The 13,458-nt window shown below is 36.8% G+C and overlaps 1 protein-coding gene across 6 annotated transcripts in view; it reads right to left on the bottom strand.

The window, feature by feature from the left end:
* RASA2 (RAS p21 protein activator 2) overlaps positions 1 to 13,458 on the bottom strand; it is a 127,159-nt gene that overhangs the window by 53,857 nt on the left and 59,844 nt on the right. For all 6 annotated transcript variants that reach the window (XR_015154139.1, XM_086373693.1, XM_086373351.1 and 3 more), the window contains one exon: positions 330 to 413. Coding sequence is in view for 5 of the 6 variants with exons in the window: in XM_086373693.1 (XP_086229819.1) it covers positions 330 to 413 (84 nt within the window). In the remaining variant the exon portion in view is untranslated. The remainder of the gene's footprint in view (positions 1 to 329; positions 414 to 13,458) is intronic.

Here is a 13,458-nt window from a genome sequence, read left to right as displayed (position 1 = left end):
CAGGATTCTACCTGCAATAAAATCTAAGACATTTGAAAATAAGAAGGCTGATGATGAAAGAAGGTCAAGTTCATGTTTTAAAGTACATTTTAAATACTGTAAAAGAGGTTGCTCCCCATAGCCTAAGAGTCTGGCAGATTTGAAATGGCACTTGTTTTCCTTCATAAAAGAAGAGTTGGCTATTTGCAAGTATATAACAGAACTGAAGATTTTTCTTTCAAAAAGCATTCATTAGTCTATTTCATAAATAGATATTTAATATGTTCTCTTAGAAACTTAATTTGTAATTTTTAAACTTAAAAATCTAATACTAATTCAATAAACATTACCTGGAAGGGCCCACTAGAGAAACTGTTGCATAAGGGTCACAGCTTTGTCCATTTATTAGAGGCAACCCATGGCACGCCTTGACACTAAGGAAGAATAAGGGAAAATTAACATTATTACACTCAGGTTAAACAACATAAAACATTATCTTTAAATACAAGTTAATAAAGTCAAAGGGTTAAAATTGATTTTCACATGTCTAAAGTTGTATGCTGCGATTCATGGGGTCACAAAGAGTCAGACACGACTGAGCGACTGAATTGAACTGAAAGTTGTATGCCTATATATATATCACTTATCCCAAACATATGTATGCATGCACTTATTTTTTTTAGATTTTTTTGGATAGTATAATTGCTTTACAATGTTGTGTTAGTTTCTGCTGTACAACAACATGAATCGGCTATATGTATACATATATTCCCTCCCCCGTGAACCTACCACCCCTCCAACCCCCACCCCTCTAGGTTATCACAAAGCACTGAGCTGAGCTCCCTGAACTCATTTTCTTATGCTATACTTCCAAAACAGGACTAGACCACCACAATTAGTACTGAGACTACCAAGTAATATTTAGCACACAAAGCATATCCAACAAGGTACATGCTGTGGTTTGCTAATACATTAAAACGACTGTGGCTTCTAAAAAGGAAAAGAAAAGGGTGTTAACCTTAAAGGAGAAACTACAAACCAAGTCAAATCTGTAGCATCATATCCTCTGCTAAAGCATGAATGAGAAACAAGGAAACAACTGTGGTTTCCACTTAAAATCTGATTCATAAATAAAGAGCAAGCCACATACAGTCCTGCAAGTTTTATTCTGACTCTCAGTAACAGCTCCTGCATCATTCTGCAGAAAATGATTTAGACCATAAAAACCAAGATCATCTCATCTACTTCATGGACAATGGTCACTGGTATTTACAAAGAACACTGAATCTGACTTAATGACCTGCTCCTCAAATTTTCTCTTTATTGAGGTTCACAATTCAGTTGACCATCTAAGGGTGTACATTTCCCAGTGCCTACAATAAATTCATGACTGTTGGTGAAAAGCATTCTTGGCTGAAAGATATGAGCTACTGAACAACATTCTAATTTCTCTCTACAACCCACAGATCATATATGTGTGTGAAGTGCAAATGGTATGCTGCCGAGTAAAGAAAGAAATGATAATATGACTCATTTCTATTAAACTGGGTATCAAAAATCAAATTAAAAAAATTTCTGAAACTAACTGATGAAAAGTACAGGTCAAGACAACAATTCTGGTTATTAATGTCAGGCTTGGGTATAGTCAAATTTTCCCACTGTACATACTGTTTAAAATGTATACTTCTTAGGCTCAATCTCAAAATGATACCTGATTTTTATACAGTTTTTGCAGTTTACTATTTATTTTCACAGAATGCACCTAATTCTCACAACTGTCTTTGAGAAAGGTATAATCATGTCATTTTAAAGAAGAAAGTAAGGCTAAAAAATTTATGTGAGAAAATAACAAAATAATGCTTAAGAGGTAAAACAACTTGTAAGAAGTGGGACTCAACTTCTACTTTCTTAACTCCATCTCTAAAGTTCAAAGTCCTCCTACATTCCCACTGTGCCAGAATATACTGTATTTGCTTGGCCACAAAGTTTGTTTGGGTTTTTCCGTAACACACTAAGGAAAAACCCGAACGAACTTTGGGGCAACGCATACTTTCTTCATAATACCAAATTTATCTGATGTAAACACTAATTATGAGAAATCTTAATTATAAAAAGTCACTATAATTTTATGAAGTATGAAAATAATGAGAAAAATGCTTTTCAGTATACAAACCAAAAAAACACCCATAACCCAAAAATATGAGTCTATAAAAATCATCAGAAGTACTCTTAAATAATTTTAAAATATAAGTATAAAAATTAGGTTTTCTGACAAACAAGTAGTAGTATTAAATACAGAATATTTTATTTGCTACATATATTATGAAATATTTTCCTATTTAACTACACTTCTAATTGGTAAATCAAACAACTTCACATCGTAAACCATGAATGAGTTAAAATTAATGTTAAAATAACCTTACTACACCAAATTATCTTGTATTTTATTTATATATGACATATAAAGCATTAGATAATGACACATTTTCTAGAAATTACAACGGAAAATAAATTTAGTTCAAACTTGTTTATAAAAGAGAATGATTTGATTCTTTGCCTAGGATTTTTAAACTAAAAGACAAATATTAACTTCTACATATATTAAGAAGAGGTGGCAAGAATACACATAAGAACTATACAAAAAAGATCTTCACAACCCAGATAATCATGATGGTGTGATCACCAACCTAGAGCCAGACATTCTGGAATGCAAAGTCAAGTCAATGGGCGTTAGGAAGCATGACTATGACTACGAACAAAGCTAGTGCAGGTGATGGAATTCCAGTTGAGCTATTTCAGATCCTAAAAGATGATGCTGTGAAAGTGTTGCACTCAATATGCCAGCAAATTTGGAAAACTCAGCAGTGGCCACAGGACTGCAAAAGGTCCATTTTCATTCCAACCCCAAAGAAAGACAATGCCAGCAAATGTTCAAACTACCACACAATTGCACTTATCTCACATGCTAGTAAAGTAATGCTCAAAATTCTTCAAGCCAGGCTTCAACAGTACATGAACCATGAACTTCCTGAAGTTCAAGCTGGATTTAGAAAAGGCAGAGGAACTAGAGATCAAATTGCCAACATCCTTTGGATCATCGAAAAAGCAAGAGAGTTTCAGAAAAACATCAATTTCTGCTCTGCTTTATTGACTATGACAAAGCCTTTAACTGTGTGGACCACAACAAACTCTGGAAAATTCTTCAAGTGATGGGAATACAAGACCACCTGAACTGCCTCCTGAAAAATCTGTACACAGATCAAGAAGCAACAGTTAGAACTGGACATGGAACAACAGACTGGTTCCAAATTGGGAAAGGAGTCTGTAAAGGCTGTATATTGTCACTCTGCTTATTTAAACTTATATGCAGAGTACCTCATGCAAACTGATGGGCTGGATGAGGTACAAGCTGGAATCAAGATTGCCGGGAGAAATATCAATAACCTCAGATATGCAGATGACACCACCCTTACGGCAGAAAGCAAAGAAGAACTAAAGAGCCTCTTAATGAAAGTGAAAGAAGAAAGTGAAAAAGCTGGCTTAAAACTCAACATTCGGAAAACTAAGATCATGGCACCCAGTCCCATCACTTCATGGCAAATAGATGGGGAAACAATGGAAAGAGTGAGAGACTTTATTTTGGGGGGCTCCAAAATCACTGCAGATGATGACTACAGCCATGAAATTAAAAGATACTTGCTCCTTGGAACAAAAGCTATGACCAACTTAGCATATTAAAACGCAGAGACATTACTTTGCCGACAAAGGTCTGTCTGGTCAAAGGTATGGTTTTTCTAGCAGTCATGTATGAATGTGAGAGTTGGACTATAAAGAAAGCTGAGCACTAAAGATTTGATGCTTTTGAACTGTGGTGTTGGAGAAGACTCTTGAGAGTCACTTGAACTGCAAGGAGATTCAACCAGTCCATCCTAAAGGAAATGAGTCCTGAATATTCATTGGAAGGACTGATGCTAAAGATGAAACTCCAATACTCTGGCCACCTGATGCAAAGAACTGACTCATTGGAAAAGACCCTAATGCTGGGAAAGATTGAAGGCAGGGGGAGAACGGGACGACAGAGGATGAGATGGTTGGATGGCATCACTGACTCAAAGGGTATGAGTTTGAGTAGGCTCCGGGAGTTGGTGATGGACAGGGAGGCCTGGCATGCTGCAGTCCATGGGGTCGCAGAGTCAGACACGACTGAGTGACTGAACTGAACTGAACTGACAAACAAGAGTATGTAGTAGTACAGGGAGTTAACATTTATCCTCCCACTTCAATACCTTTAAAAAAAAAAGCGTAATTACCAGAAGTTCAGGACAGTAATCTCAAGGGGATAATAAACAAGGTGAGCCCTCTAACTGTCTCAGCCTACTGCTAGATGGTCTCCTTGAGAAGGAAGAGAGAGGCTGTCAGTTGGGGAAGGCCAAGGTGACTAGAGTACCCAGGACAGAGTACTGGAGGAAACAGAGCTGCACAGAGTGAAAGAAATCGCCAGAGAGCTACAAAATTACCCACACCACCTGCCCATCCCCAGTCTTCAGCTGAGTGCTGATAAACACATACATGTGAGGAAACTGTATGTGCTAATAAGCACATACATGTGAGGCATTGGGGGGGAGTTAGAAAGAACAGAGGGGACAATTCCTGAAGCCTACAAATGACTATCAAGAGATCCCATGGGCATGGTAAAAAGCTGGTAATTTATGGGTGCTGGCCTCAGTAGTGGGAAAATATTAGCCACAGGCTAAAAGGCCATTCTGGTTCCAGTTAACAAAGCTTAAATGTAAACCATAAATGAATCAAACTGTTTCCAAATAATTTAAGTCTTCAAGTATATTCATAAGCATACAAAAGTATCCAGCAACTTCACAATGTCTAGCATCCAACAGAAAATAACTAGAAACACAAAGAAGTCAAGAAAATACAACCCAGGATGGAAAAAAGCCAAATCAACAGTAACAGATCCAGAAATGACACAGATGATAGAATTAGTAGATGAGGACATAGAAAAAGTTATTATAACTATATTTCATATGTTTGGTAGAAACACAGAAGACATTAAAATCTGAACGTCCTCAAGTTCTGATATGAAAAATACTGAGTAGGATTAATAGAAGGTTAGAAATGGCAGAAGAAAAGATTAGTAAACATGAAGGTAGAGTAAAAGACACATTATACAGATATGTAAATGGTCTAAACATGTCAACTAAAGCATAAATTTTCAGATGGGACAAAAAAATTATACTCTGTCTTTAAGAAATTCTTTTAAATATAAGATAAAAATAAAAGTAAACAACAGAAAAATATATGCCATGCTAATACTAACTAAAGGAAAGCTGAATGAATGAGTAATGACAATCCAAATACCCATTAGCAAGGGTCTAGCTGAATAAATTATGGTAAATCTATACAATGGAATTCTACATAGTTGTCTAAAGAATGGAGTAAATATCTATTCTCTGATTACACTGATTATGGAGAGATCTTCAGTATATATTCTTAAGTGAAGAAAGAAGTTACAGAACTCTATACTTTGTATAAGAATGGAATGGGAAACATTAATATATTTTTATTTATATCAATATATGTGCATAAATCTATTTGCTTGTATTTGTAAAAATACTAAAAAGACTAAAATTTGGGAATGGGGACTTATTCAGATATATCTGACACAGTTTTGAGTTTGCAAACATAGAAAACTTTTACATTTCAAAAGTGAAAATAAACTTAAAGAGAGAACTAGAATTAGTTCAAAAGACTAGAGCACAGTATTTGATTCTAATCCATAGTGATATACAGTCTTAGAACAAATAGAACAGTTAAGACCTCTAAAACTTCATTCAGTAACCTAATCATCAGTGGTAATACTGGTATTATTATTTTGAATCTACTGTCTCTATTTTATAAAATAATGTAAATAAATAATCATATTGTTAAGTATATAATGTTAAGGATTAAGATTTTCAATGTAAGAGGAAAGAAATACAAGTATAAAATCAAAGTTGGACTAAAAATCTTCTAGTATTAAATTTAAACTACAAACGTGAAAAAAGGAAGAAAGCAAGTGAAACAACCAGCCACGGAGCCAGAGTGGGCATATTAATATCAAACTAGATTTCACAATGAAGAATATTACCAATATTAGAATAAAGAGGGATATTCTATAATAACGAGTTCAATATATCAAGCAGACATAAAAATACAATATAAAACAAAACAAACACACTCCAGACCCAGATAGCCTCACTGGTGAATTCTTACACTAATCATGTAAAAAATAAATTACATGAGTTCTATAAAAACTTGGAAAACTGAAGAGGAGAGACTATTTCCCAATTCATCCAAAGTGACCATTAACATCCTGATTACAAAACCAAAGACATTATAAGAAAACTACAAACTAATATCTTTCATGAACAGAGATGCAAAAATCCTTAACAAAATTTCAGCAAATCAAAGCCAGAAATATGTAACAATATTAACACAACATGACCAAGTGGATGTAGTTTAAACATTCAAAAATCAGTCAACAAAATTCACCATTTTAACAGATAAAAACAAAAAATAAGTGTTAAGATCATCTGAATATCCATCTCTGGTAAAAATTCTCAGTAAACTAGGAACAAAGGGGGAATTTTCTCAACCTGATGATGGATAGCTAACATTGTACTTGGTGGTTAAAAAATTGAAAAATTACCCCCTAAGATAAGTAATAAGACAAGAATGTTTGTTCTCACAACTTCTATTCAACATTGTACTGGAGTTTCTGGCCAGTACAATAAAGGAAGAAACAGACTGAAAAGGAAGAAGTAAAGCCATCTATTCATAGATGACATAACTGTCTGTGTACAACATTGAATGAAATCTATTTTAAAAAGCTAGTAGAATTAATAAGTGAATGTAAAAAGGTTGCAGGATATAAAACAATTTTTAAAATTTTCATATACCAGCAACAACCATATATTCAATTTGTCTCAATTTTCCCTCCTGAGGTTCTTTACCTCAGTCCGTTTCTCTAAAATAAAAATTACTGCCTGGACCTCAAGTCACTTTGCACCTATCTAATTTTTCTATTTTCACTCCCAATTTCTTGACCTCCTATTCACTCCTTCCCTTACTGAAATCCAGTTTTTTCTGTTTTTCATTCCATGGAAACTCTCCTCATTAAGGTCCCCTGAGTGTCAAATGCTATCCATATTTTTCAGGGGTTTTCTCACTGGATTTCTTGGCAGCATGCAATATTCCTGATCACTCTCTCCCTGAAACTCTTTTCTCTCTTGGTTCCCTTGACCCTAACTTCCTTTGTAACACCTATCTGTATGCTTCAGGTTTTTCGCACATGTTTTTGTAATTCTAACTTCTGGAAAAAACTGAGTGTTAGTTGTTCAGTCGTGTCTGACTCTTTGCAACCCCATGAACTGCAGCCTGCCACGCTCCTCTATGAGATTTCCCAGGCAAGAATACTGCAGTGAGTTGCCATTCCTTTCTCAAGATGATGGAGATCATCTCGACCCAGGGATTGAATCCAGGTCTCCTGCACTGACATTGGCAAGTGGATTCTTTACCATCTGAACAACCAGGGAAGCCCTCTACTGCTGGATTTGCTAGCAACTGCTCTCTTTATGCTACATAACCTCCCTTAAGCCTACTACAATCTATCGCATCTATTCTTATGGCCACAACTATCAACAATACACTTGAATATGAGATCTCACCACAGAGTTAAAGATTTCTGTATCTGAATGTCTGATGGAAATCCCTACATAGATGTTCAAGAGTGGCTAAAACTCAACTCACTACCATCTACTAAAGCAGCTCCTCCTCCAGTATTTTTTCTTAGTTGTATATACCACCACCACCCCCATAACACAGCTAGAAATCTAGGAGCCATATTGGAATAATTCCTCCTTCCTCACTTTCTATATCTAATCAATCAATACATTTCAGTGATTCTACTCTCTAAACATTACTTCATCTGGCCTCTTTTCTCATATCTGCAACTATTGTTCTGGCACAGAATCCACTCTCACTTGGATCTCACAAAGTAAATCCAGTACCCCTTTATTGTTATTGTTCAGTCGCTAAGTTATGCTCAACTCTTTGTGACTCCATGGACTACAGCACGCCAGGCTCCTCTGTCCTCCACTATCTCCTGGAGTTTGCTCAAATTCATATCCTCTGAGTTGGTGATGCTATCTAACCATCTCATCCTCTACTGCTCCCTTCTCCTTTCGCCTTCACTCTTTCCCAGCATCAGGGTCTTTGCCAATGAGTCAGCTCTTCGCATCAGGTGGCCAAAGTACTGGAGCATCAGCTTCAGCAACAGTCCTTCCAGTGAGTATTAAGGAATGATTTCCCTTAGGATTGACTGGTTGGTTTGATCTCTTTGCAGTCAAAGGGATTCTCAAGAATTTTCTCCAGCATCAGCGTAATATTCTTCAAGTTCACCTCCTAGTTTCTATACTTACTGCTCTCACAAATCTGATCTTTCTAAAATGCAAATCAGGTGCTCGCTTTGGCAGCACCAGATACAAATCTGTCCACTCTCTACTGTTTAAAACCTTCCAATAGTTCCATAAGCTCCTAAGTTTTATAAGTTCATATGGTACATAAAAGCCTCTAAGAACTAGCTCCAGCCTATTTCATCAATTTCTGATCAATCTCTGACTCAGTGTTCATATATCAGGCAACATCAAACTGCTTTTAATCATACACATACACAAAATACCATGCCGTTTCTTGACTTTGTATTTTTGTTTGTATTATTTTTTTCCTTTTGGAAAAAAACACTTTTTCTAGACAAGCTACTTTCTATTCATCCATTAAGAAGTCAAATGTTAACCCTTCTTCATTTACCTGTTTTAAAATGTATTTAGTGCCTAGTTAAGTGCCAGATGCTGGGGCCATGAAGTGAGTAAGACAAACACAGCCCCGCCCTCATGGAGCTTAGAGTCTGCCTAAAGAAAGAGATGACAAGCAACAACTGAAAACTAATAATAACTACAAATAGTGGCGAGTGCTGTGGAAGACAAAGAACAGTGTGCCCTATTTTACGGTAAGTGACATTTAAGTTGAAACTTAAAAAACAAGAATGAACCAAATACAAGAATAATGGGCATAAGGACATTCCTGGGAAAAGGAAAGGCAGCTAGAAGAGTAATGTCACTCTCAGAGAACTGAGAGAAGGCCAACAAGCATTTTTATACGAAGTATGCAACAAAACAAGATCAAAGAGGCAGGAGAGGTTGCTGGATCTATGGGCCATGATAAGGAGCCTGAATTTTATTCTAAATAAATGCACTGCAAACTCAAGTGTCTGAGCAGGGGACTGCCATGGTCTAGTTTATGTTCCAAAAGACTGCTCTGGGCTGCTTACAAACAGAATGGACTGCTGAATGGAAGAAGAGTTAAAAGATTATTGAAATAGTCAAGGTAAGAAATGATTGCTGGTCTGAAATAAGGAGATGTCAGTAGATATTTATTAAACATTAGAAAATTCAAGAAAAAATTTTATAGAACCGATAAAAAACAATCCTATCTGTGGTGGGGTAGAGGAGAAAAAGTTTTAAGTGACTTTAGATTTCTGGCTTGATCAGTCGGGTGGATGGTGGTACTATCTGCTAAGGCTGTGGGGAAGAGTTAGATACTAACAGATATAAGATTCAATATTGCAGTTTTAAATGTGTTAAATTTGTGTGCTGTGAGACATCAAAGTGGAATAGCCAAAAAGGCAGGTGGACAATGAGTCTAGAGCTAGAAAAAAGATCTGGGTGGGATGCACAAGTTGTAGACAATTTTTAAAACTTTTTATTTTGAATTAATTTTTGACTTTCAAAAAGCTGTTAAATGTTTGGAGTTCCTGTATACCCATCACCCAATGTTAACATTTTGTGTAATCAGAGTAGAATTATAGAAACAGAAAACAGTCATTGATACGATGTTAGTTAATAATAAAGTTAACTAGTCTACAGACATTACTTAAATGTCACCAATGTCCTTTTCCTGGTGCATGATGCAACACAGGATCTCAAATTGCATTTAGATGTCATGTCCACTTAGTCTCCTCTATCCAAAATGGTTGTTTGCTCCATGAACTTGCCAGTACTGGCCAGTTATTTTGTAAAATATTCCTTAAATTGAATTTGCCTGATGTTTGCTTATGATTAGACTAAGGTTATGCATCTTGGTATCCTTCTTAATGCAACTTACCAGGAGGTACTGAATGTCTCATTATTGGTGACATTAGTTTTGAGCACTCAGTTAAGATGGGGATTCCCAGCTGGTACAGTAGGAAGTAACCTGTCTGCCAAGCAGGAGACCTAAGAGACGTAGGTTTGATCCCTGGGATGGGAAGATACCCTAGAGGAGGAAATGGAAACCAGCTCCAATATTCTTGCCTAGACAATTCCATGGACAGAGGAGCCTGGGGTTGCAAAGTGTCAGACACAAGTGAATACCACCACCAGTTAAGATGGTATGTACCTATCAGACATCTTACAGTGTTATTCTTTGAGACTATGCATATATGCTGTTTGTCATTACACTTATGCCCACTTATTCAGTATCTATAGATAATCTGTCCCTGCACTAATATTGTAGTACTTGCTAATAGTGATTTATTTCTATCATTTGTCCTATATTCACAAATAAGGAAAAGCAGTCCTTTCTCTACCATGTACTTGTTACATCAGCATTGGCTCACTGATATTTACTTTACAGACTTTAATCTATTATTATCATTATTCATTTTGATGCTCAAACTGTCCCAGACTTAGTTATTTGGAGCACTTTCTAATTGACTTCAACATCCTTTCTACACGCCCTCATTATTTTTTGAGCAATTCCTTACTTTCTGACTCCATAGATGCTCTAGGCTCATCTTTTATATTTTTCTCTGTTTCAGTGACTCTCAAACAAGTCACTACTTCAAAAAAAAGTTCACCTTCTTTTCACTGGAGTATGTCTAATAGGCAGCCAGTAGCCACATGTGGCTATTTAAATTTTAATTAATTACAATTAGACAAAACTTAAAATTTAGTTCTCCAGTTGCACTAGTCGCATTTCAAGTTTTCAATAAGCCACACAGCTACTGGCCACTAAAATGAACAATTAAGACAAAAGACATTTTCATAATTACAGAAAAATCTAGTGTACAATCCTGCCTGGAGAATGTTATTCAGAAATCAAGTATATAGGAAGTAAGCATATTCACTGCTACTGGGATGATACTGCCTACAGTGAACAGAGCTAGTATCCATACATGCATGCACACACACACACACACATATAACCCGCGCCCCACCCCCACCCCCGCCATATCTATTAGACAATCTTACTTTGAGAAGTCTGCCTTCAAAGGACAGCAAATAAACAGGAATGGTAGTGGGAGAGGGGACTGGAGACGAGGCCTGGGAACACATGTCTTTTAGAATAGGAGATTCTAGAACATGTTTATACGCTACTGAGAATAACCTAAAAAAGCAGATAACACTGATGAAACAGAAGAAGGGATAAATGAAGGGGCAAAGTCCTTTAGTAGGATGAAGACAGAGAACCCAGAGCTCAAATGGAAGAATTCACTCACAACAAGATAAGGGGCACCACATCTACTAAGTGTTAAGGACAAAGAGATGGAGGCCAATCCAGGTTTGCAGATTTGGATTCAGGAAGCTGTGACCAATTTACAGTTTGCAGAGATGGAGAATCTCATAGGTATAATGAGAAGCACAGTAAAACTCCACATTAATTGTTAAGTACCCATGTGAGGTTTATGATCATGAATTTAAAGTAAAATTAGTCTTTCTGTGTGATTTTTCTCTAGCAATATTCAGGTGCACACTGAACATAAAGGAAGAGGTTGAGTTCATTTATATTAAAGGGAAGAGAAGGGCAGGGGAGTTCAGGTAACCTGTAAGAAAATAACTAAGGTGACAGATCATGGAAAAAGGCCTAGAAGAAAGTAAAATAGGAGAAGAAAAGAATGTGGTAAAGATCAGTGGATGGAAGTCTTATTGAAGTTCAAGAAACGCTACAATGGGGAGCTTTCCAGGCCTGGATATGAAACTTTCCACAGACCTCTCCCCAGAACTGTTAAGTTCAGCAAGGAGCACAAAGGAAACAGCACAGAAAGCCATGGTTTGAACATTACTGAAAAAAAGAAAATACTACGAACTTCAAAATACCTCTTAAGCTGAGAAATCAGCAATAAACTCCACAAAGCTACTACTGGCGTTCCATTGTTCTATGGACGTTGAGTATGGACAGTGAAGGCTTAAGTGAAAAAGGCAAGGAAAAAAAGAATGCAGATCAATATATGTCCACATACAGACCTGTTTGTGAATACTTAACAGCAGTTTTCTTTATAACAGCCTCAAATGGGAAACAATTAAAATATCCATTAACTACTGAATGCGTAAACAAATTCCATACAAATGAATACTATTCTTAAATAAAAAGAAATGAACTGGCTTCCAATTCTAGGACAAGATGGAGTAGATGCCTATCTCCCTCTTCTTCCCAACAAGCATGGCTAAAAGCCCAGGATGTTGAACAAACATAATAAAACTAAAAAGTCAAGAGAAGAAGGCAAGTCAATCAGAGATCTTGGAAACCAACAAAATTGGGACTTAGAAGTGAATTCCCTAGGTTTTCTTGTTATCCCTTATACATCCCAGACTGAGCACCAGAGAAGCTACCAATCCAGAAGTACCAATGGGAAGAGACAAAAAGTGCCCAGAGAAAAGCCAGCTTTCTCTAGCCAGCTTAGCAAGATAAAAGCCATTTTTAGACAATAACCATCTATTCCAATTAAACACCATGAAAAATACTGGCTCTACCCTCACACCCCCATCAACAAAGGCCTAAAGTCGAGGTGAGAACCTAGACTTCAACCTCTGACAAGTTGTAATAAGCCCTTATTCTTGTGGAGTCAGCAGAGACCACATGAGGCGCCTGGATTTCCATCACCACCAAGTCTAACCATTCCTCCTCCTCCATGTCAGGGTGGCGTCGGAGAAGGCTGAGCGGGAAGGTTAGACTTTCACCACTTTGTAGGTGTAACTGACTCCTCCCAACCAGGATATCACTGGAGGCCACAAGGAACAGTAATAAGGTACTCCTCCCTGTCCCAGTCAGAGTGGTAACAGGAAGAAGCAAAGGGGAGCCTGAACCAGCTCTCATTCAGCAGTTATAAGGAACTCTTCTCCTTCCTCCAGGGGTATCAACAGCAGTTGACCCAGAACCTGGGCTTCTATTTCTACATGATAGTAATGAATAAGAATTCCTCTTCCCCCACCAGCAGAGAATCAGAATCTGGCTAAAACAGAAGATTTAATAAGATTCAGAGTCTCATTACATAATTCCTAAAATGTACAGGATAGAACTGAAAACCATACAATCTCCAGCTTAAATGATAAAAGACAATCATTAGGACAACAACACTGAGACAACATGGATGTTGAACTTATCTGATAG

Source organism: Bos grunniens, chromosome 1, assembly GCF_055505025.1.
Source record: "Bos grunniens cultivar Pamir isolate PY7600 chromosome 1, Bosgru_T2T1.0, whole genome shotgun sequence".
Lineage (NCBI taxonomy): Eukaryota > Metazoa > Chordata > Mammalia > Artiodactyla > Bovidae > Bos > Bos grunniens.
Note: the sequence above shows the minus strand (reverse complement) of the source record. Positions and strands in the feature narration are given on the sequence as shown.